Source organism: Chiloscyllium plagiosum, chromosome 17 (genome assembly GCF_004010195.1).
Source record: "Chiloscyllium plagiosum isolate BGI_BamShark_2017 chromosome 17, ASM401019v2, whole genome shotgun sequence".
NCBI lineage: Eukaryota > Metazoa > Chordata > Chondrichthyes > Orectolobiformes > Hemiscylliidae > Chiloscyllium > Chiloscyllium plagiosum.
In genome coordinates this window covers 53,691,786-53,715,193 of record NC_057726.1, presented here as the reverse complement: position 1 = coordinate 53,715,193, position 23,408 = coordinate 53,691,786, and the positions used below count along the sequence as shown (strand labels likewise).

The 23,408-nt window shown below is 39.2% G+C and overlaps 1 protein-coding gene across 1 annotated transcript in view; it reads right to left on the bottom strand.

The window, feature by feature from the left end:
• LOC122558742 (BTB/POZ domain-containing protein KCTD19-like) overlaps positions 1–23,408 on the bottom strand; it is a 121,283-nt gene that overhangs the window by 91,794 nt on the left and 6,081 nt on the right. The window contains exons 3-4 of the mRNA XM_043707534.1: positions 16,446–16,593; positions 2,015–2,206 (exon numbers count right to left, since the gene is read on the bottom strand). Coding sequence (XP_043563469.1) covers positions 2,015–2,206; positions 16,446–16,593 — 340 coding nt within the window. The remainder of the gene's footprint in view (positions 1–2,014; positions 2,207–16,445; positions 16,594–23,408) is intronic.

The window sequence follows — 23,408 nt, the reverse complement described above, 5'->3', positions numbered from 1 at the left end:
ACAATACCCGATACATCAGAACTAATTGGCTATGCTAACCAAGTAAGCAATGAGCTGTAAATTGACAGATAGGTTAAAGAAAAATAAAATGTAACATTAGGCTTCAAGGAAGAAAATTTATTTTGCTCAAATAATTGTATACAGCTTCACGCTACTTTATCACTGCTACTAAACAACTTTACTTTATCAATTTAAAGTACCACAAATAATATTCAAGTAATAGTCATGCACAAACAAACTGACTTTGCAAGATACCATTAGGTAAAATTATTTATATAATTTTCTGACTCTCCACACATATGGAATTTCAGAGCAGAATGTTGAGTGCTAGAAGCCAGTGATGTCATGGTAACATGTCAAAACTGATGACTATGGGACAGGTCATAGGAGAAACTAGGCAGGGACTTTTTTTGGTTTAATGTGGCATCTCTTTCGGTTCTGCATTATTAAAGTAATGCCCAATGCACCAGTCACAGTTACAATGCGGCTGTCTAATCCAAACAAAGGTCAAGGGTCAAACAGAGGGTGATAACGAGAATTGACTGAAGAGGATTAGGTGCAATCACCAGGATTGCTAGTTTCAAGTAGCAGCCAGGAACTGGAACCAGAGAGGCTGGAGGGAGGAGACAGTGAACAGAGCAGGTTAAAAACTAAGGATAGAGCATTTCGGGCAGTTTTGAGTGGCAGCCTTCTCTAGATCTATTACACGGGGAATATTGTGGGAACTGATTTCATGACATCAAAAGTGCCATTTTGAACAAAAGAGCTCCTGATTGGTGAGTAATGGTCAGGTTATTCTCTTTTCTTCTTATCGAGTTCCATAACATTTTTATACCCGTAAGGTTTTAGAGTAGTGGGATTTAGGCTAGTGGTAGAGTGGGAGAGTACTGGGATTCATAGTACGTAGACTGTTGTTTATCCAAGTGTTTTAGTACTGTTCGTGAGAATCTGATACTAGGGACTATCTAGTTAGCTGTAAATTGAACAGATTTATCAAATTAGGCAAAATTTAATCCCTTATGAATGGATCATTAACTAGATCTCTTTATAAGGAGATCACCCCCAAAACTTCAAAAAGCACAATCATGGGGTTGTGTTTTAAATTGTTTATCCATACAAGCCCTTATAGAGGTTTACAAAACTATGAGGGGCATGGATAGGATAAATAGACAAAGTCTTTTCTCTGGAGTCGGGGAGCCCAGAACTAGAAGGCATAGGTTTAGGGTGAGAGGGGAAAGATATAAAAGAGACCTAAGGGGCAATTTTTTCACGCAGAGGGTGGTACGTGTATGGAATGAGCTGCCAGAGGATGTGGAGGAGGCTGGTACAATTGCAACATTTAAGAGGCATTTGGAGGGGTATATGAATAGGAAGGGTTTGGAGGCTTATGGACCGGGTGCTGGCAGGTGGGACTAGATTGGGTTGGGATAGCCGGTCGGCATGGATGGGTTGGACCGAAGGGTCTGTTTCCATGCTGTACATCTCTATGACTCTAAGTGGAAAAGTAAAATGATTTGGGTAAAATCATTCAGTAGTTATGCAAAGAAGTTAATTGATGCAGCCAAGACACTGAACTCTTGAAATGCATCTTGAAGGCAGCTCATTGTAAACTGAAGTTAAGATTTCAGATAATTGTTCAAATTATACTATAGCTTCAGTGTTAATTTTTAAATATTAAAGTGTTGGAGAAGACTAATGAGGATGATCCTGAAATATATAGCTCTGACTAATGAGGAAAGACAAAGTTAATTTTTTACATCAAATGTAAAGAAGTTTAAATATAAACATTGAGAGCTATCAATAATCAAAAATGAGCACAACTAACTGGATTATGAACAAATAAGTACAGATCATGACAAATTAATATGCTCCAAAAACAATATGTAGATTTTTCCCACACATTAGGTACAGATCTCTTAACACGAAGAATTTCAGTAACAGAAATAAGGGAGGTATTTACAAATTGCGTATGTACAATGCAATATTAGTATATCACAGGTGACAATTAATCTACCTATATATCGGAAATTACTCCATCCAATTTCTATGAGGACAACTCCCTCACAGAGCCACAGTAGATTATCATCATTGATTAAATTAGGGTATTTCTTCACTAGGTCTAAAGGAAGAAAATACCAGTGCACCTCTTCTTCAGTATCCAATAATGGTGTGTCAATTAGTCCTAATGGAGCTTTGTCAGGTAATCCTAAAACAAAGTAAAACATTATCTTAATTCTCTTGAAATAAAATGTATTTCCTGTTGATACTTGTACCACATTGCAAAATATTTACAAATTTAAATTTTCAAAAGCTTTCTTGAGTGCATAATAGTTAAATGGGCCACAGAGATATGTTATGGAGTTACAAAAGCTAAGGACCAGTGTTGGCCTCCTTGTGTGCTGAATATGGTTACCTATTGATTTGCTTACGTCTTACAATATTTCAAGATTATTCTAACCAGATTGAATGGCTAAATGAAAACCTGGCCATCAACACATGAAATTGATTGGTTTATAAAGCTAATTGCTACACTAATTTAAAGTCTAATTAGAAGTGAAGACTGATCATTAAAAGTAATTTTATTCAACATGGTAAAGAGGAGATCAACATGTTTGTAATTGTCACCATGTATTTCTGGAATTTTGCTTTTAAATCTTAAATTTACTAAATATGAAGCAAAGTGAAAAAGGGGATGTTTCATTGGAATCCAAGGTTCTAACATGGTAGAAATTGCAGCACTTTTCATATCTCTTAAAAACTGGCTTTATATTTTCAACTATTATGAATAAACACTATTATGAAAAAAGTTGCCTGAATAAATAAAAATCTCAAATAAGCAATTAGTCAAAGTGGACACAGCTTAGGCTGGGATTTTCCCAATGGGACAATGTGTACAATGGCAAACCATGGCCCGGGTAAGAAATACTACTGAATGTTATGGTAATCTGGGAACTATCAAGCGGCAGTTGGCAGCTTCAAAATTGAGCAGCCGCATTTGGAGGTTGTGGCTGTTGTCAGGACATCACTGCCCCCAGACTCCATGGATAATGAGAAACATACATATTGGTTTGGGAAAAGTTCCTAGGATTGGTGTTCAGAGGAAAAGAGGTTTAGGAATGAGGACAGGGGGTTGGGTTTGAGAAGCAAACACTGGTATAGATCAAGTCTCTCTGTCTTGCACAAATTACTGCAGTTCATAGGACCCCACCTCTGCCACTTTCATCCCCATCCCCACATTGAACTGACTCTCCTGACTTAGGGGGAGGTGTGGCATTGCTTGTCAAAGATAGTATTACAGCTGTGGAAAGGACGATGGATGAAGACTCGCCATCTGAGGTAGTTTGGGCTGAGGTGAGGAATAGGAAAGGTGAGCTCACCCTGTTAGGAGTTTTTTACAGGCCTCATAATAGTCCTAGAAACGTAGAAGAAAGGATTGCGAGGATGATTCAAGAGAAGAGTGAAAGTAATAGGGTGGTTGTTATGGGGGACTTTAACTTCTCATGCACAGCCAAATCCCTGCTGCAGCCATAACTCCCTTTTTCGATTTTACTCTGGGATTGGATATCCCCACAGTGAGTGCATCATCACAAATATGAAATGATCAACTCCAAATTTGATCCAATTTAAAAGATCAAAAAATGCAGGAAAATAAGGCATTCTTCCTCCAGGTGTTGGATTGGAAGGTTTGCGATGAAGGAGACCCAGGACCTGCATGCACTTGTTGAGATGTTTATGCACGTGGCGGTAGGGTTTTTAAGTTCAGGTGTCCCAGAGATGTTTAGTGCAAAACTTGCACCCGCACCTCTCCCCTCACCTCCGTCCAAGGCCTCAAATGATACTTCGACATATGACAGAAATTTACCTGTACTTCCACCAATGTTACACCTGATGTAGTCTCCTCCACATTCGGAACATCTCTGAAACGCCAACACCAACTGTTATGAAGGGTTGGGTGTACTTTAAGAGGGTTAAACGCAGCAGAACTATCAGATGCAGCACCAAATGTTCTCAATAAAGTAAGAATGTAATATTTGGTAAAACAACTCGATTAGCTCGTTGCCTGGAGACAAAAACAAATTTGAATTCGGCCAATCAGTTTAAATTATATTTCGAAAAATATGAAACTCCAGTCCAGTTTTGAATTGATTATATTGACAATCTTAAAAGTCAATGACACAATCTGATGCTCTGGGGTATAAAACTGGGAAAATTTAATATTTGGGAGGAGAACTGCCATGCCACCAGTCTGCCTGAAAAATAGCTCTCTTAAAACTACTTTATAAATCTGTAATTTCTGATGCAGAAATTCCTATGAGGAAGATAAGAAGTCACAGGAAGATCCAAATAGATCAATTGAAAGCTGCCTGGTTGAGTGATAAGAAATGTGGTTTAGGAAATCTTAATTGGGAGTTTTTGGTAACTGATTTCATAGAAGGGAAGGTAAAAGATGGGTTAAAGTAAGTATTTTTTCATAGTTGTGAGTTAATTATTCTCTGTTACACTTTAAGAAATAAAGTAGTTAATTATTACTTTAAATAGAACTTGGCCATTCGAATATTTACAGATTACAGCTAAATATTTCTGTGTTGCTCGTTTTAAATTAGGCAGAAAAGTTAACACCGACCATCCCCACTGCTCCATGGCCGAACACTTCAACTCACCTCCCACTCCCCCAATGAAGGATATGGAGGCACTTATAGGAAGGATGTGGAGGCACTGGAACGGGTGCAGAGGAGGTTTACCGGGATGTTGCCTGGTATGGTAGGAAGATTGTATGAGGAAAGGCTGAGGCACTTGGGGTTGTTTTCATTGGAGAAAAGAAGGTTTAGGGGTGACTTGATAGAGGTGTACAAGATGATTAGGGGTTTAGATAGGTTCGACAGTGAGAATCTTTTTCCACGTATGGAGTCAGCTATTACGAGGGGGGCATAGCTTTAAATTAAGGGGGGGTAGGTATAGGACAGATGTTAGGGGTAGGTTCTTTACTCAGCGAGTCGTGAGTTCATGGAATGACCTGCCAGTAGCAGTGGTGGACTCTCCCTCATTATGGGCATTTAAGCGGGCATTGGATAGGCATATGGAGGATAGTGGGCTAGTGTAGGTTAGGTGGGCTTGGATCGGCGCAACATCGAGGGCCGAAGGGCCTGTACTGCGCTGTATTCTTCTATGTTCTATGACTCTATCATGTCCTGCCCAGCGGTGCCTAACTGACAAGATGAATGAGCCCATTAAATGATCACATGATGGCCACAATTGGAAGGGTTGTCAAGCTTGGGCCTTCCTGCCCATAAATTAATTAGGCCAAGGTTAAGGTCAAGAATTCGGGAGGGTTCTGCCCCTCCACCATTCCACATAATTAAATTAATTTACCACTTTCAGGCCTGCCATCTCCAAGATCGAGTCTTTTGAATACAAGTATTTTCCATTCTCTTGGAGTCTTCCAAATGGAACTTTAGTGAAGAACTACAATTATCATTTTTATTTCATTTTTGATTTTTAAAATTAAGAGAATTCTCAGTTTTATAAAACTACGTTTTGATTTTCTCCTGTCAGTAATGAGAAGGTTAGTTGCATTGAATTGTATGTAGAGCATACAAACAGCCCATTTGACCTAATTGATTTTTCATAATTTTATATTTACATAATCTTCTTCCTGCCATATTTGACTTAATCCTATTAGGTTCTATTCCTGTTCTCCTCATCGATTTACTCACCATCCTCCTTAACTGTGTCTATCTAAGCCCTTCAACTTTTTTATGCATTATAAAATACGACATTATAACCATTAGTTGGATTAAATAGTTTATCCTGAATTCCCGATTGGATGTACAAGTGATTAATTTTCATAGGACTTCCTTTTTTGGTGTTATAATCCTTGTTCATTCCCCATATGCAGAAACATTTTCTCTACTGCCATCCTGTCAAACACCTTCAGAATTTTTAAAGACCTCTAAAGATCACACTGTTTTTAAGAGAATATTCAGTTGTTCAGTCCTTGCTAGCAGGTATAACCTCTAATTTCATTATAAACCTTGTAAATCTACACCTTCTCCATTGCCTCTGTATACTTTTTGAAATATGGAGACCAACACTGTACATAATATTCCAAAAATGAATATGGGGGGGAGGGAGGGGGGGGGGGAAGAGAGGGGGAATCGGTTACATCTTAGTATTAATGTATATTAATTCTTCGACTCACAATGATATTCCAATTCAGCTATGTTGTTCAGATGATGCTCACATTTCAAAATTATCAGTCGTGAGCACACCATCATGTTACTTCCAAGTTTCAGAATTGCAAGAATGGGTGGGGAAAAGGTCATGCAAAACAGATACCAGTGTGAGATTGTTCAGGAATATTTTTGGGAAAATCAAAATTCTTCTCATGTCCTAATGGGGTATTAGCAGCTTATTTAACTGAATACACATCACCCTGGCAGCACGCTCACTTTAGGTTCAAGTTTCATTCCAGGGTTTGATCACATAATGCAGAACAACACCGGGGTACGAAATACAATATCACTTTGAGGTATTGTCCTTTGGATTAGACATTGAACTTAAGTTTAATCTTTTTCTTCAAGTAGATTTAAAACATTTAAAGAGGACGCTTTGTGAGAAGATAGAATCAACATGACTAAGAAGAGATTTCACCTACATCGTATAATCAAAGTCAACATGATCTTATGAAAGGAATATCATGTTTGACAAATTCAAAAATTCTTTTGAGAATGTAACCTGTAGAATAAATAAAACAGAACCAGTATATGTAGCACATGGTTGTTTAGAACTACAGAACTTGGGTATTGTTGAAAAAGTAGATATTCTTGCTGCTTTTCATCATGAATTCATCAGGATAATTCACAATAAACAATAAAGGGAAAGCTACATATAATCTGAACAAAATGAGAGTGCTGATTGGTTGGCAAGTAGAAATAGATTAGTAGAGACATTGCCATGTGATTAACTAATGATGACTGAAGCTGTAAGGCTTTATTTAAATTTAAAATAAACAGTTAAAACAAGACCCTGATTAGTCAAGCATTGCGCGGAAAAATGAACAAGTGAATGGCTGTCACCTATTCTATTGCATTTAATCAGTCACAATGCAGGATAGTGTAGAGAACAGGGACATTTTATTAGTGTATATAGCTTCTAGTACATGCAAGTAAGCTAAACTGCAAGCCTGACTGACAATCCTAAACTGGTTGACAACATAATTCACCACTCAGGATAATGTAGCAAATGTCTAATTGTGGAATCACACCTGCTATTGGACACAGAGGTTTGCAAGTTTGCTGTGTGGGTACAGTCAGTATACCTATATTGCAAACAGCCAAATGCAAATGCTGTTTGAAGTGGTCTATAAACTATAAAACCATCAGATATTGCAGCAGAATTAGATCATTCAGCCCAGCAAGTATTTTCCATTGTTCAATCATGGATGTTTCTCAAATTTATCCTCCTGCCTTCTCCTATAACACCGTTGCTAATCAAGAACCTATCACTGTCTTAAAGGTACACAATGACTTAGCATCCACAGCCTTCTGTGGCAATGAGTTCCACAAATTCACCCTCTCTGGCTGAAGAAATTCTTCCTCATCTTAGTTCTAAAGGATCGTACATCCACCCTATTCAGGCCTTTCACTATTTTGCAAGTTTCAGTGAGACCCCCCTCAGCCTTCTAAACTCTATCATGTACAGACCCAGAGTCCTCAATCATTCTTCATATGACAAGCCCTTCATTCCCAGGATCAATCTTATAAGCTTCCTCTGAACTCCCTCCAAGGTCAGCAAATACATTCTTAGATTCGGGGGCCCAAATCTAAGACAATCCTGAACTAGGACTCCCATGTCCATTTGTGCTTCAGATTTCTGAAGATTTTCCCCATGTAAAATAGTTTTTCTTGCTACCAAATGCAAAACTTCACACTTTCCCCACACTGCATTCCATCTGCACTCTTTTGTCCACTCTCCTTGCCTGTCCAAGTCCTTCTGCAGCCACCCCACTTCCTCAGTATTACTTGTCCCTTCACCAAATTTTGTGTCATACTTTTTTTAAATGGGAAAAATGTCTCAGTCTTGGGGACATATAACCTATATACCTAGCATTACACTGGCAGTGAAATTCATTATCATATTTCTCATTTGTGTGATAGGTAGAACACCTTTTGGCTTGGCAGCAATATCATGCTGGTGGCAAAGACCAATTGTGTTGCTATTGCATAGTAGAAACACAAAACAATTACAGTAACCCATTGCTCACATTTTTGGACACCTTACTTAGAGTAATTTGGAAGTAGGCTAGGAACTTTACAGCACCAGAAGTGTTGGCCTTGAGTTTGTTCATGGTATTGCATGATACACAGCACAATACACAGGCAATTTCAGCTTCAAACCTCTAGAGTGAACAAATGGCTCAGAACTTATTTGTAAGGTCACCTAAAAAGACAACCTTATCACGTGTGGAACTGTAGGAATCCTAATGCGTATATTACCAGTGAAGGTAATTTTGTGGAAGTTTCCTTCACCTTTGCAAAGACAATACTGTACTTGTATTGCATTGTTTCATGACATTTGTACTGCAGCAATATATCATGCCCTGCTGCCATTGTGTGAATCAATATTGATTGAACATTGGTATTCAGCAACTTGGCAACGGTGTTCAGTTTTAACAACACTGTGTATGCCCAAAACAATAGCGCGTCACAGAACCTTTTGGGGTCCCATGGAACTCATGCATATTTCCAGTATGTAGATAATGTTTGCTATATTTGAATCTGCAGTTGCATGAAAGAATTTCCTTGTACATCTTAACGGTCTTAATCTACACTCAAGTTCACCTATGAAATGGAGGAATTGTATAAGCTCTTTTCCCTTAATGTGCTCATTGTGAAATTAACCAGTGGTTTCTCTACTACCATCTACTGCAACTCTACCTTCCCTGGTCAGTATTCACATTGGGATTTGACAATTTCAAGTGCTATAAATTAGCCAAATTAGCAACTTTACAAACAGGACCTGAGCCATTTGTTCACCATGCAATCTTGATATCCAAATAGGTTACATCAAAGCCATCCTGCGAAATAATGTACACTGATCAGCTCTGATAAATGCCCAGTCTTCCTTCGATTACCCAGGTAGGGTAAAAAGTCAATGTGGTCTGTCAATTTCAATGTCAATGTGATATTAGGTACGTGGGTCTTATGTCCCAAAGACTGACAGAATATATTATAAAGCATATCCCTTCAAATGTTCTCAATAAGGAAGGTACTCACTGTATCCAACCAGTCCATGCTTGCAAAATGCACAACAGTATCAAACATTAGATACAATTCCACAACTGGACAATGTTTGCTACCTAATTGAGTGTGTGGAGCATTATACTGACATCAATATAGGATTGACAGTCTGGTTTGTAGCTTGGCACATTTGCATCTACTAGCATCTACATACATTAAAACATAGTCCTCTTCTTGTAGACAAAAAGAAAATGTACACACTGCATCTGTTTCAATGCAACAGAATAGGTGACAGACATTGACACGTACTTTTCAGGATAATCCTTTATTCAGTCAACCTTACTTATTTAAAATTTAAACATAGCTTGGCAGTTAACTGTCAATCATTAACTAGTATATTCTTCATGGCAACAACTCCAAAGTTCACTTACCAATCAACCAACACACTCCTCTACTCCTCTATTTTCCCTTCACTTTGCTATTTCATTTGAATTTTCCTATAAGTGCAAAACAAAAAGCTTTGACAAAATGTCTTTTTCAGCAATACTCATGATGTTGCATATTTGGATTTCCAAAGGGCATTTGATAAGGTGTCACACACAAAGATAATACACAAGACAAGGACTCAGAGTTGGGGTTGATAGATTTGCCTGGACAGAGTAGTCATTAACAAATAGGAATCTAAGAGTAGGGATAAATGGGCCATTTTCAAGTTGTAAGGCTATGACTAGTGGATTTCCAAATAGATCACTGCTGAGGTATATGCTGTTTACAATTTGTATTAATGACTTAAATGAAGAGACAGCGAGTAATATACAGTTGGTCCCGCTACAATGCATTTCTTCAATGCGATTTGGCTTTAACGCGATTGAAGAATGTAGACTGTTATTTGTAGAACACAAACTTTCCTTACCTATATTGGATATAATGCGATTCTGGCCCCATTAGTTTAAATGGCACAGCTATTGTGTGATTTTCTTAGAACGCGAGATCATACAAAAATGGAACTATCGCATTATATCAGAACTGACTGTAGTTAATTTTGCTGACAAAACAAAATTAGCTGGAAAGTAAGATGTTAGAAAGATACAGAGGTTGAAAAGAAATATAGATGAACTAAGTGAGTGGAGTGGGAAACAAGGCAAGATGAAGTATAATGCAAGGAAGTGTAAGGTATTCACGTAAGGTAATAAGAATAGAAAGCAGAATATTTTTTAAAATGAGGGAAACTCGTAAATGTCACTATTCTAAGGGACTTGGGTTTACTTGTACTGGGAAGACAGAAAGTTTGCTTGTTGTACCTGCATGCTATCAGATAAGCAAATGGCACATTGGCCATTATTGCAAGGGGATTGGAACACAAAAATAAGATGCACTGTATTGCTATATTGTAGAAGGTTTTGGTGAGACCACATTTGGAGTACCATGTGCAGTTTTGGTCTCTATCAATCAAGTATTCTGTTTTGGATACTAATGAGGGGGATAGCCTATCAAGTGACAGGAGCAGGATCCAGTAGAAGGAAGGGACAAAGCATAGTAGAGCAATAGTAATTGGAGAATTGATAGTCAGGGACACAGATAGGTGCTTCTGTGCCACAAGAGAGACTCCTGGATGGTATGTTGCCTCCCTGATGTCAGGGTTGTAGATGTCTCTGATCGGGTACAGGGCATCCTGAAATGGGAGAGTAAACAGATGTCATTGTCCATATTGGCACAAATGACATAGGTAGGAAGAGTGACAAGGTCTGCTAATGATAATTCAGGGAGTTAGGTAGTAAGCCAAAAAGGAGGACCTCAGGGCAGTAATCTCAGGATTATTCCCTGTGCCACGTGCTACTGAAGCTAGGAAAAGAGACAGCATACAATTGTACATGTGGCTAAAGAGCTGGTGTGGGGTGGGGGGGGGGGGGGTGGGGGTGCTTCAGATATGTGTACATTGGAATGTCTTCCAGGGAAAGTGGGGCCTGTACAAGAAGGATGGGTTGCAGCTAAACTGGAGAGGCACCAATATCCTGGCAGGAAGGTTTGATGTTGCCACTTTGGATGGTGTAAACAAGTGTAGCAGGGGGGTCTTCCCAGTACAAGTAAACCCAAGTCCCTTAGAATAGTGACATTTGGGAAGCATAGCAGCAGGTCACTAAGTAAAGTGATTGTGGAAGAGCTTAAGTCAAAGTTAGACATAGGTAAAAGGAAGAGAAGTCAGGGAGAGGTTGATGAGGTCAGCAGAACTGGAGGCTTGCACTATATTTGCTTCAATGCAAGAAGTATAACACGTAAAATGGATAAACTTATAGCCTGGATTAATGCATGCAATTATGATGTTGCTGTCACAAAGACATGGTTGAAAAAGGAATAGGATTGGCAGGGTAATGTTTTAGATTAATGATGTTTTAGATGAGACAGAGGAAGCAAAGGAGGTGGGGGAGTTGCAAACTGGACCTGGTATAAGGAAATGAGACCAGCCAGGAGATCAAAGTTTCAATGGGTGAGCATTTTGGGAATAGTGACCATAGTTCTGTACGTTTTCTGATACTTATGGATAAGGACAAGATTGGACCTTGGATGAAGGTGTTAAATTGGGGGAAGGCAAACCATAACCAAATTAGACAAGAATTGGAGAATGTGATTGGGAGCAGTTGTTTGAAGGTAAGACCACATTTGACATGTGGAGGTCTTTTAAAGACCAGTTGGTTAGAGTGCAGAACAGGCATGTTCCTGTGAAAATAAAGGACAGGAATGACAGGATTCAGGAACATTGGATGACAGGGGAAATTATCAGCTTAGTCAAAAAAAAAAGGCAGCTTACCTAAGGTCCAGACAACTATAAGCAGACAAATCCACAGAGTCATGGAGATGTACAGCACGGAAACAGACTCTTTGGTCTAACTCTTCCATGCCGACCACTTCTCCTAATCTAGTCCTATTCGCCAGCACTTGGCCCAACTCCCTTTAAACCTTTCCTATTCATATACCCACCCAGAAGCCTTTTAAATGCTGTAATTGTATCAGCCTCCACCACTTCGTCTAGCCAGTCATTCTATACATGCACCACCTTCTGAGTGAAAAAATTGCCCCTTAGGTCCCTTTAATAACTTTCTCCTCTCACCCTAAACTTATGCTCTCTAGTTCTGGACTCCCCCATCCCAGAGAAAAGACCTTGTCTATTTATCCTATCCATGCCCCTCTTGATTTTATAAACTTCTATAAGGTCACACCTCAGCCTCTGACGTTCCTGGGAAAACAGCCCCAGCCTATTCAACCTCTCCCTATAGCTCAAATCCTTTAACCCTGACAATATCATTGTAAAACTTTTCTTAACCTTTTCAAGTTTCACAACATCCTTCTGATAGGAAGGAGACCAGAATTGCATGCAATATTCCCCAAGTGGCCTAACCAATGTCCTGCCTTGAAGAATATAGAGGAAGTAAGAAGTAAATCAAATGGGGATTTAGGAAGGCTAAAAGGGACTATGAAAAGTCCTTGGCCAGTTGGGTTAAGGATAATTCCAAGGCATTTTATACATATATTAGGAGCAAGGGGCTAGCTAGGGAAAGACTAGGCCCACTCAAGGATAAAGGAAAGAAGTTGTGTATGGAGACAAAGGAAATTGGTGAGATCCTAAATTAATACATTACATCAAAGAAAGGGACATGAGACATTTTAAGGTTAAGGAAAAATGTGTGATTACTCTCGGGTAGGGTCAATATAATGAAGGAGAAAGTGTTGGGTCTTGAAATGTATTAAGACAGACACATCCCCAGGGCCAGATAGGATATATCCCAGGAAATGTGGGAGACAAGGAGGAAACAACTGGGGCTTTTACAAATATCTCTGTATCCTCTTTGGCCTCTGGCAGGTTCCAGAGGACTGAAGAATGGCTAATGTTGTTCCTTTGTTTAAGAAGGGTAACAGAGATAGAACATAGAACAGTACAGCACAGAACAGGCCCTTCAGCCCACGATGTTGTGCCAACCTCTGATCCTCATGTATGCACCCTCAAATTTCTGTGACCATATGCATGTCCAGTAGTCTCTTAAATATCCCCAATGACCTTGCTTCCACAACTGCTGCTGGCAACGCATTCCATGCTCTCACAACTCTGTGTGTAAAGAACACGCCTCTGACATCCCCTCTATACTTTTGCTCCAACCAGCTTAAAAATATGACCCCTCATGTTAGTCATTTCTGCCCTGGGAAATAGTCTCTGGCTATCGACTGTATCTATGCCTCTCATTATCTTGTATACCTCAATTAGGTCCCCTCTCCTCCTCCTTTTCTCCAATGAAAAAAGTCCAAGCTCAGTCAACCTCTCTTCATAAGATAAGCCCTCCAGTCCAGGCAGCATCCTGGTAAACCTCCTCTGAACCCTCTCCAAAGCATCCACATCTTTCCTATAATAGGGCGACCAGAACTGGATGCAGTAGTCCAAGTGCGGTCTAACCAAAGTTTTAGAGCTGCAACAACATCTCATGACTCTTAAACTCAATCCCCCTGTTAATGAAAGCCAAAACACCATATTCTTTCTTAACAACCCTGTCCACTTGAGTGGCCATTTTAAGGGATCTATGTACCTGCACACCAAGATCCCTCTGTTCCTCCACACTGCCAAGAATCCTATCCTTAATCTTGTACTCAGCTTTCAAATTCGACCTTCCAAAATGCATCACGTCGCACTTATCCAGGTTGAACTCCATCTGCCACCTCTCAGCCCATCTCTGCATCCTGTCAATGTCCCACTGTAGCCTACAATAGCCCTCTATACTGTCAACGACACCTCCAACCTTTGTGTCGTCTGCAAACTTGCTGACCCATCCTTCAATCACCTCATCCAAATCATTAATAAAAATTACAAACAGTAGAGGCCCAAGGACAGAGCCCTGTGGAACACCACTCACGACAGACTTCCAGGCAGAATATTTTCCTTCTGTATCCAGACAGCTATGTTCCCCTGTATCCCATTCCTCCTGACCTTCTGAATGCGCCTACTAGATAATTACAGGCCAGTGAGCCTGACATCATGGTGGAGAAGCTGTTGGAAAAGATACTGAGCAACAGGATTTATTCATATTTCAAAGCAAATGGACTTGTTAGTGATAGGCAGCATGGGTTTGTGTGGGAAAAGCCATATCTCACCAACTTGATTGAGTTTTTTGAGGAAGTGACAAAAATGATTATATAGCATAGAACAGAATAGCACAGTACAGGCCCTTTGGCTGTCGATGTTTTGCCAACCTTTTATCCTACTCTAAGATCAGACTAACCTATATATCCTTCATCGTACTATCTTCCATGTACCTATCCAAGAGTTGTTTAAATGTCCCTAATGTATCTGACTCTACTACCACTATAGTTTGATGAAGGAAAGGTGGTGGATGTTGTCTCCATGGAATTCAGTAAGGCATTTGATAAGGTACTTCATGGCAGGCTGGTATAAAATGTAGAATCTCATGGGATCTGCAGTGAGCTGGCTAGATGGATACAAAGTTGGCTTGGTCATAGAAGACAGAGAGTAGTGGTGGAAGGGTGCTTATCGGAATGGAGATTAGTAACTAGTGGTGTTCTGCAGGGGTCAGTGCTGGGACCTTTATTGTTTATAACATATAGAAATGATCTGGAGAAAAATTAGGTGGTCTAATTTGTAAGTTTGCAAATGACACCAAAACTGGGGGAGTTGCAGATAGTGAGGAGAATTGTCAAAAGATTCAGCAGGATATGCACAGATTGCAGATTTGGGCAGAGAAATGGCAGATGGTATTTAATCCGGACAAATGTAAGGTGATGCATTTTGGGACATCAAATTCAGGTGCAAATTATATAATAAAAAGCAGAACACTTAGAAGCATTGACATACAGAAGGATCTGGTCTTACAGGTCCACAATATCCCTGAAAATGGCAACACAGGTGGATCAGGTAGTCAAGGCAGCATACAGTATGCTTGCCTTCAATGGCCAGGGCATCAAATTTAAAAGTTGGCAAGTTATGTTACAGCTGTATAAAACTTCAGTTGGGCCATATTTGGAATATTGCATACAGTTCTGGTCACCATGCTACCAGTAGTACGTGGATGCTTTGGAGAGAGTGCAGAGAAGCTTTACCAGAATGTTGCCTGATCTAGAGGGTTTTAGTTATAAGGAGTGGTTAGATAAACTTGGATTGCGTTCACTGGAAAGATGGAGGCTGAGAGGGGTGACCTGATAAAGGTACACAGAATTATGAGAGGCATAGACAGGGTGGATAGTCAGAGGCTTTTTCCTAGGTTGGAAAGGTCAACTACAAGGGGGCACAGCTTCAAGGTGAGAGGGGGAAAGTTTAGAGGAGAAGTGCCAGGGAAATTTTTAACAGAGTGTAGCAGCTGGCTGGAATGCACTTCCGATAAAAGTGGTAGAAGTAGGCGTACTAGCAATGTTTATGACATATTTGACAGATGCATGAACAAAAGGCAAACTGAGGGACAGAAACCGTGTATAGGCAATATTTAAAGTGTCTTAATAAGGATTAGGAATTGGCATAGGCATGGTGAGCCGAAAGGCCTGTTCCTGTGCTGTACTGTATTGTATTTAATATATTTGCATCAGAAAGCAGTACAGTGAAAAAATCAATTAGATTTGGCGCCTGAAATGAGAGGCTCAGTAAATTGGATCGATATTTTCTGGAGTTTATCATAAAGAATAGTGATATCATTGAAAATTCAAGATTCTTAAAGGTTTTGACAGGGTAGACATAGAAAGGTTGATCTTACTAAGAAATCTACCAAGCTAGGGCTCAATCTCAAAGCAAGGGTGATCATTTAGGACAGAGGTGAGGTGGACTTTATTCACTCAATTAGCTGCGAATCTTTGGAATTCTCTACTATAGAGTTCTGGATGCTTCAACATCAAAATATATTTAAACAGTGAGATAGACAATTTTTTTTCTCCTCTAAGTAAATATGGGGAGTAGACAGCAAGGTGAAGGTTGTATTGAATGCAGAGCAGGCTTGACAAGCTGATGAGTACTGATGCTCATACTCCTCACATTCCTACAATAGTGACTGCAATTTAAGATAATCTATGTGAAGAACTAAGTCAAGATAATGAATACAAGATACTTTATGAATACAAGATCTTTATCATCATACCCTTTTCATTGTTTAAACAGCTGTTATACTAGTGATGACAATATAACAAAACTCTGGATGAAAGAATCTTCATGAAAGCTGTAACTACCTGTAAATGCTGGACTTTTAATTTGGAACTCTGAGGGTTTACTGTTACATCGTGTTCTCCAATAATTCCTGCTTGCTCTTTTAGTGACTGGTACATCTTCAGTCCGTATGCGTAAATGATGCTTACTTTCTTTCATGTTATCCAAAGCCTATTAAAGTTTAAATGAGTACAGCCTATAAAAGGTGTTAATCACAATATGATCCTGCTTAATTTCCTAAAATAGTTTTATCATTAATTTCAGAGCTTAGTAGTCAAACAAATGATCTGATCTCAGGCCTCTGTCACTGCTTAACAGCAATCAATAAAATTATGCAAATAGGTCAAAGTTAGGCATGTGTCCAACAGTAACTCAAAAATCCAAGACTGGAAACTTGATAAGTGGGAAAGATCAAGAGTATGGTCATGCCTTACTATGCATGGTGCTTCAATATCACTACAAACCAATATTTGTGGTACAATTTCTCTGTAAAATATTGTGCTTAATGGGTATGCAAGACATTCAGGGTAACTCTGTATACATGTTCGCAGCAAGGAACCATAAAACCCAGTATCACATATCAGTGTCATCAATGAATGGAAACTGCAGCATATCTTTAATTTCACAATACATACTACCAGTCGGAAAGTATCCCTTTTGCCAGCACTGACTTGAAAAATCATTCCCACTGGGTGCAAAGACAAAACTGTGTGTTATGAAGGTGTAGGTATGTACTGTACCTTTAAGAGAGAGAGGAAGCTAGCAAGGACTGACTGAAAGCACACAGTGCGCTGAACAATTTTAAAATGAAACAATTGGCTGAAACAAATACCTGGAGTTGCATTGCCATGGAACAAAAACAAATTCAAATTCACCCAATCAGTTTAAATTATGCCCCTGAGGCCAAAATCCAATCCAATCTGTTTGGGATGACATCAAACCAATGAAATAATCCAATGTTTTGAGGTATAAAACCGGACATTTTGAACAGTTGGGGGAGAACTGCCAAGAACAGCAATAAGTATAGACTGCTAGCCAAATAGCTCTCTGAAAGGTACCTGTCCATAAGAAAAGTGGCACAGCAGTAGACCGAAGAAAAGACGACACAGTAAAATACAGAGGAAAATCTACAAAGGCAGATCAACAAAGGTGACTGGTTTTGAAATGTGATTTTTTTTTGTAAATCTTAACCGTTTTTTAAAATCAGACCAGTATTGTAGAGTGGGAGGTAAAAGATAGGTTTAAGAGAAAGGAGTCATAAATAATTGTCTAAATGTTCTCTTTTGGACTTTAAGAATAATTGTTAATTTTTACATTAAATAGTGATCTTTGGGATAGTTCTTTGCCTCTTGAAATTTAACAGATTATGGTGCGAGGTGAGTTCCTCTGTGTGTTGGGTTTAAATTCGCAGATGGGTTTACCCCATGTCAGAACAGATTGGGGGTTAGTCGCGAGTATTTGAATAGTTTGGGTCTCAGATTCATGAATTGAATAGTTTAGACAGATCCAGTTTGAGATTTGGACAAATTTGAGCAGATTTGGGGTATGCAAAATGCCCAGTAGATTTAAACACTTGATGGTTAGTGCCTTAGATCTTTAAATAAAATGTAGATGAGATAATTTGTTTAATTTTGGTTACTTGTGGTTGGCTAAATTAAAAGTGAGAGAAATGGCTCTTAAAATGTCTAAAAAGGTTCTGGGGTTTGAAGATGATTCCCAAATTTGCCAAGAGAGTTTAGAAAAAATGAAAAAAAACCATTCTCTTAGAATTAGCAAAGAGATTAGAATTGGGTTGGATCAAGGACAAAAGTAATGCTGAAATTGTAAGGGAATTACTTAAACACTTAGGGGTGTCAGAGAAACAGGCAAGTACAGTAGAGTTAGAAAAACTTAAATTACAATTGAGGAAAATGGAGTTAAAAGATAAACAAAGAGGGAGAGAGAGGAAAAAGAGAGAGAGTGTTCTTAGCTGAGCAAAGAGAGAGAGAATAAAGGAAGAGAGAAACAGAGAAAAATAAGAGAGAAGGTTCTCAGCTGAACAAACAAAAGAGAATTTGAACTTGAGAAGTTGTGACTTAGTCAGCACAGTCAAGTTAACAGGATGGAGATTAAAAGAGAAGGTAGTGAAATATATAAATATGTCAAAACTTTGCCACATTTTGATAAGAAAGATGTAGAAACCTTCTTTATTTCATTTGAAAAATTCTCAGAGAAATACACGGTGGTGCATAAGACAAGCTTCCAGCCAGAATTTCATCCTATGTGGGATAAAAGTTGGGAGAAGCGGAGATCCTACACTACAAAACAAAGAGTAGAGAACACTGGTAAGTTGAAAAAGAAGCTCAAGAGGGTGGAAAGGAGGTGAAAGGTGTCAGATATTTCCACTGTGGTAAAGTGGGACACGTAAAGTCACAGTACTGGTTGTTAAAGTAAGGCACTGTGGGAAAAAATGTGGTAAAAGAAGCTAAGCCAGTGACTTAGGGGCTGGGTATGGAGTTAGTGCCTGATCTCTATAAAGAATTCACCTCTGTAGGTAAAGTTTACTCAGAAAGAACAGGGGGAGAAAAGCAGTAAGTTACAATTTTGAGAGATACAGGATCTAACCAGACTCGAATAGTGAGAGATGAGCAAATTTGCACTCTTTCTGATCTGTTACACGAGAGTATGGTAATTTGTGGGAGAGATGGACAGAAATTTAGCGTTTCCCTATGTAAGATCAGGTTGGAGTGCCAACTCAAGACTGGGGAAATAACAGTGGAAGTGATTGACAGTGTTAGTTCCAAGAATCTAGTTTGTTCTTGAGAATGATTTAGCAGGGTCCAAGGTGGGAGTGACAATCCTTGTTGTGGAGAAGCCCAAGGAAGATCAAGAAACTGAGGAGCTAAAAGAAAAATATCCTGGTATTTTTTCCAGACTGTGTAATAACCATATCCCACTATCATAACTCACAGCGCGAAGAAAAAAGTAAAGAGAAAGATGAAGGAGTTGAGGTTCAGTTAGCGGACACCCTGTTTGATGTAATGTTGCAGGAAAAATCTGAACAGGTAGAGGATCAGACAGAAGTGTTTAGTCCTGAAGGGCTAAGAGACTTGCAACAGAAAGACATCACAAAAAAAGACATTTATGCGGGTGCGTACTCTGAAAAGAAGGCAGAGAATACTCCGGAGGGTTATTATCTGAAAGATAGAATACTAAGACAGAAGTGGAGACGACAGCAGATTAATGCAGAGAAGAAATGGGTCCAAGTGTATTAGATTGTATTGCTGGTAGCATGCAGTCAGGAAGTGTTATGGGTAGCACATGAACTACCTAAAGGAGGTCACCTAGGGGTATGAAAGACTCAGGCTAAGATACAAAAACATTTTTATTGGCCTGGACTGCACAAGGATGTGGTTAACGTTTGCCGTATATGTCATACACACCAAATGGTAGGTAAGCCACAGGCAGTAATAAAACTCACAACTTTGTTGCCAATTCCCGCATTCGAAGAATCTTTCATGCGAGTTATACTTTATTGTGTAGGTCCCCTCCTGAGAACCAAAAATGGGAACCAGTACATGTTAACCATAATGGATGTATCTACCAGATTCCCGGAGGCAATTCCATAATGGAGTATCAAGGCAAAAAGAGTGGTAGAGGAGTTAGTAGCTTTCTTCACCTGGTATGGGCTACCGAGAGAGATTCAGTCAGATCAAGGGTCTAATTTTACTGCTAAGCTGTTTGAGGTGATCATGGATAGCTCAGGTATACAGCACTTAAATCAAGTGCATATCTTCCTGAATCCCTGGAAGGTTTAGAAAGGTGGCAACAGACCTTGAAAACCATATTGAGAGCACACTGTTGGGATCACCCAAATACTTGGGATAAAGGTATCCTAGTCATATTGTTTGCCATTAGAGATGCCCCAAATGAATTTACTCAGTTTACTCCCTTCTAGATCATATTCGGTCATGAAGTGAGATGCCCTTTGAAATTAATTAAAGAGAAATTGACAGGACTAAAGTCAGAGTTCTCACACTTATGTATCGGAGGTGAGGGAGAGATTAAATCGAGTAGGTTTGTTAGCTAAACAGCACCTACAGAGGGCACAGCTTAGAATGAAGCAAGTGGCAGATAAAAACTCTGAGGCTCGTACATTTTCCTGTGGGGATTACATGTTAGTGCTGTTACCAGTGATAGAATATCCCTTCAAAGCCAGGTTTAGTGGTCCCTATCAAATTGAGAAAAAGTTGAGTCAGGTGAACAATCTGGTAAAGATTCCAGATAGAAAATAACTATATTGGGTATGTCATGTGGACATGCTGAAACCTTATTATACGAGGGAGAATGAATTGGAGAAACAAGAGTTAGTTACTGCCCTGCAGAGTGAGGAATCAAATCCAAATGTTGTGGATTTGATGTGCCTCAAAATATGTTTAAAAATGAAGAAACCCTTGAGGAGTGTGATAGGTTAGTAAGCTATCTGTCTCAGGAGCAAAGAACACTGTTGAATGTTTTGTTACTGCAGTATGAGGACATCTGTAGGAATCAGATGGGGAGGACTAATGCTATTGTACATGAAGTAGACATAGGGAATGCTGTTCTGATAAAAACAACACCCCTATCGGCTTAATCTTTCAAAGTCAGAAAGGTCCAGGAGATGGTGGAGGCCATGCTTGACGAGGATATCATCGAAGCGAGCCAGAGCGAGTGGAGTTCATCAATCGTCCTCATTCCTCAACAATTTTGCATGGATTATTGGAAGGTCAATGCCTTTACAAAATCAGACACATATCTAATACTGAGATTGGAGGACTGTATCAAGAAAGTTGGACAAGCCAGTTGCATCACCAAGTTGGATTTACTGTGTGGTTACTGCTAGGTACCTTTATCAGATACGGCGAAAGAAATTTCTGCGTTTGTAACCCCAAATGGTCTATATCAGTTTAAAATGATGCCCTTTGGAATGGAGAATGCACCAGCCACATTCCAAAGACTCATGAAGAGTTGTGGTTGGGTTAAAAAACTGTGCAGTATATTTGGACAACGTAATGATCTTTACTAAACCCTGGAAAGATCACATGGTACAGTTGGCAGAGCTCTTTGAACGACCACGAGAAGCAAAAGTGGTATTAAAGTTAAAACTGAATTCGCGAAAGCAGAGGTGAGATTCTTGGGGCATAACAGTGGTCATGGAAGATTGACCCCATTGAATGCAAAGACAAAGGCCATTGGGGAATTTCCACGACCAACCTCAAAAAAAAAGAGGTGCTTTAATTCTTGGGACTAAGCGGATTCTATCACATGTTTCTTCCAAACTTCAGCAGTGCAGTGGCACTGTTAACCAATTTGCTGAAGAAGAACACAAAGTTTCTGTGAATAAAACAATGCCAGGAGGCACTCTACTATTTAGAGCAATATTAGCCACCACACCAGTTTTATCTACACCAAACTTTTCAAAACCTTTCAAAATTGCCATCAATGCTAGTGACATACGAGTTGGAGCTGTACAGCTACAGGAAGACGATGATGGGATCGAACTGCCAGTTGGTTACTTTTTGAAGAAACTCAATGTCCACCAGAGGAAATATTCCATGATCAAAAAATAAGTATTGAGTTTGATACTGGCCTTCCAACATTTTAACGTGTACGTCAAGAACAATGTGTCAGAGACGGTTGTGTACACGGAACACAATCTTCTTACATTCTTGAAATGCTCTAAGGACAAGAATATGAAACTATTTCATAGGAGTCTTAAGTTACAGACTTTTCATTTACAAATCATACACGTTGATGGTCTAAAGAATGTAATCGCAGATTGTTATCGCGGATTTAACTGATAAAGCATAGATGAGCTTGGTATCTATTCAATGTTATATATAAGTGGGAAGAAGTTAGTATGAACTTATATTAAAGTCATATGTAAGCCATGGTAATGTGTTTAAGGAATAGAGAAAAAAATGAAGCCACCTTTTCATTATGATGGTTCATTTTTTTCTTAAGGGGGGGGTGTTATGAAGGTGTAACTGTGTATTGTACCTTTAAGAGAGAGAGGAAGCTAGCAAGGACTGACTGAAAGCACACAGTGTGCTTAAGAATTGAAAAATGTAACATTTGGTTGAAACAAATCATTGGAGTTGCATTGCCATGGAATAAAAACAAATTCAAATTCGGCCAATCAGTTTAAATTTTGCCCCCGAGACCAAATTCCATTCCAATTTGATTTTTAATGTTTGGGATAACATCAAACCAATGAAATGATCCAATATTTTGGGGTATAAAACCAGACATTTTGAACTGTTGGGGGAGAACTGCCAAGAACACTGACAAGTACAGACTACTAGCCAAATAGCTCTCTGAAAGGTACCTGTCCATAAGAAAGTTGTGCAGCAGAAGACTGAAGAAAAGACAACCCAGTAAAATACACAGAAAAATATACAGGGGAAAATCTACAAAGGCAATCGACAAAGCTGACTGGTTTTGAAACTGATTTTTATTTTGTAAATCTTAATCGGGGTTTTTTTTTTAAAATCAGACAGCATTGTAGAGTGGGAGGTAAAAGATAAGTTTAAGAGAAAGGAGTCGTAAATAGCTGTCTAATGAACTTAAAGAATAAGGTTGTTAGTTTTTACTTTAAATAGTGACCTCTGGGATAATTCTTTGCCTCTCAGAAGTTAACAGATTACAGCATGAGGTGAGCTTTTCTGCGTGTTGTGTTTAAATTAGCAGAGGGGTTTACCTCATGTCATAAACTGAGGCAACATAGCCTAATACCTTGATTATGCTTTTCATAGAGTGATATAGAGGATTGGTGAGAGCAATACAGTTGATATCATTGAGACATACAGTCATAGAGATGTACAGCATGGAAACAGACCCTTCGGTCCAACCTGTCCATGCCGACCAGATATCCCAACCCAATTTAGTCCCACCTGCCAGCACCCGGCTCATATCCCTCCAAACCCTTCCGATTCATATACCCATCCAAATGCCTCTTAAATGTTGCA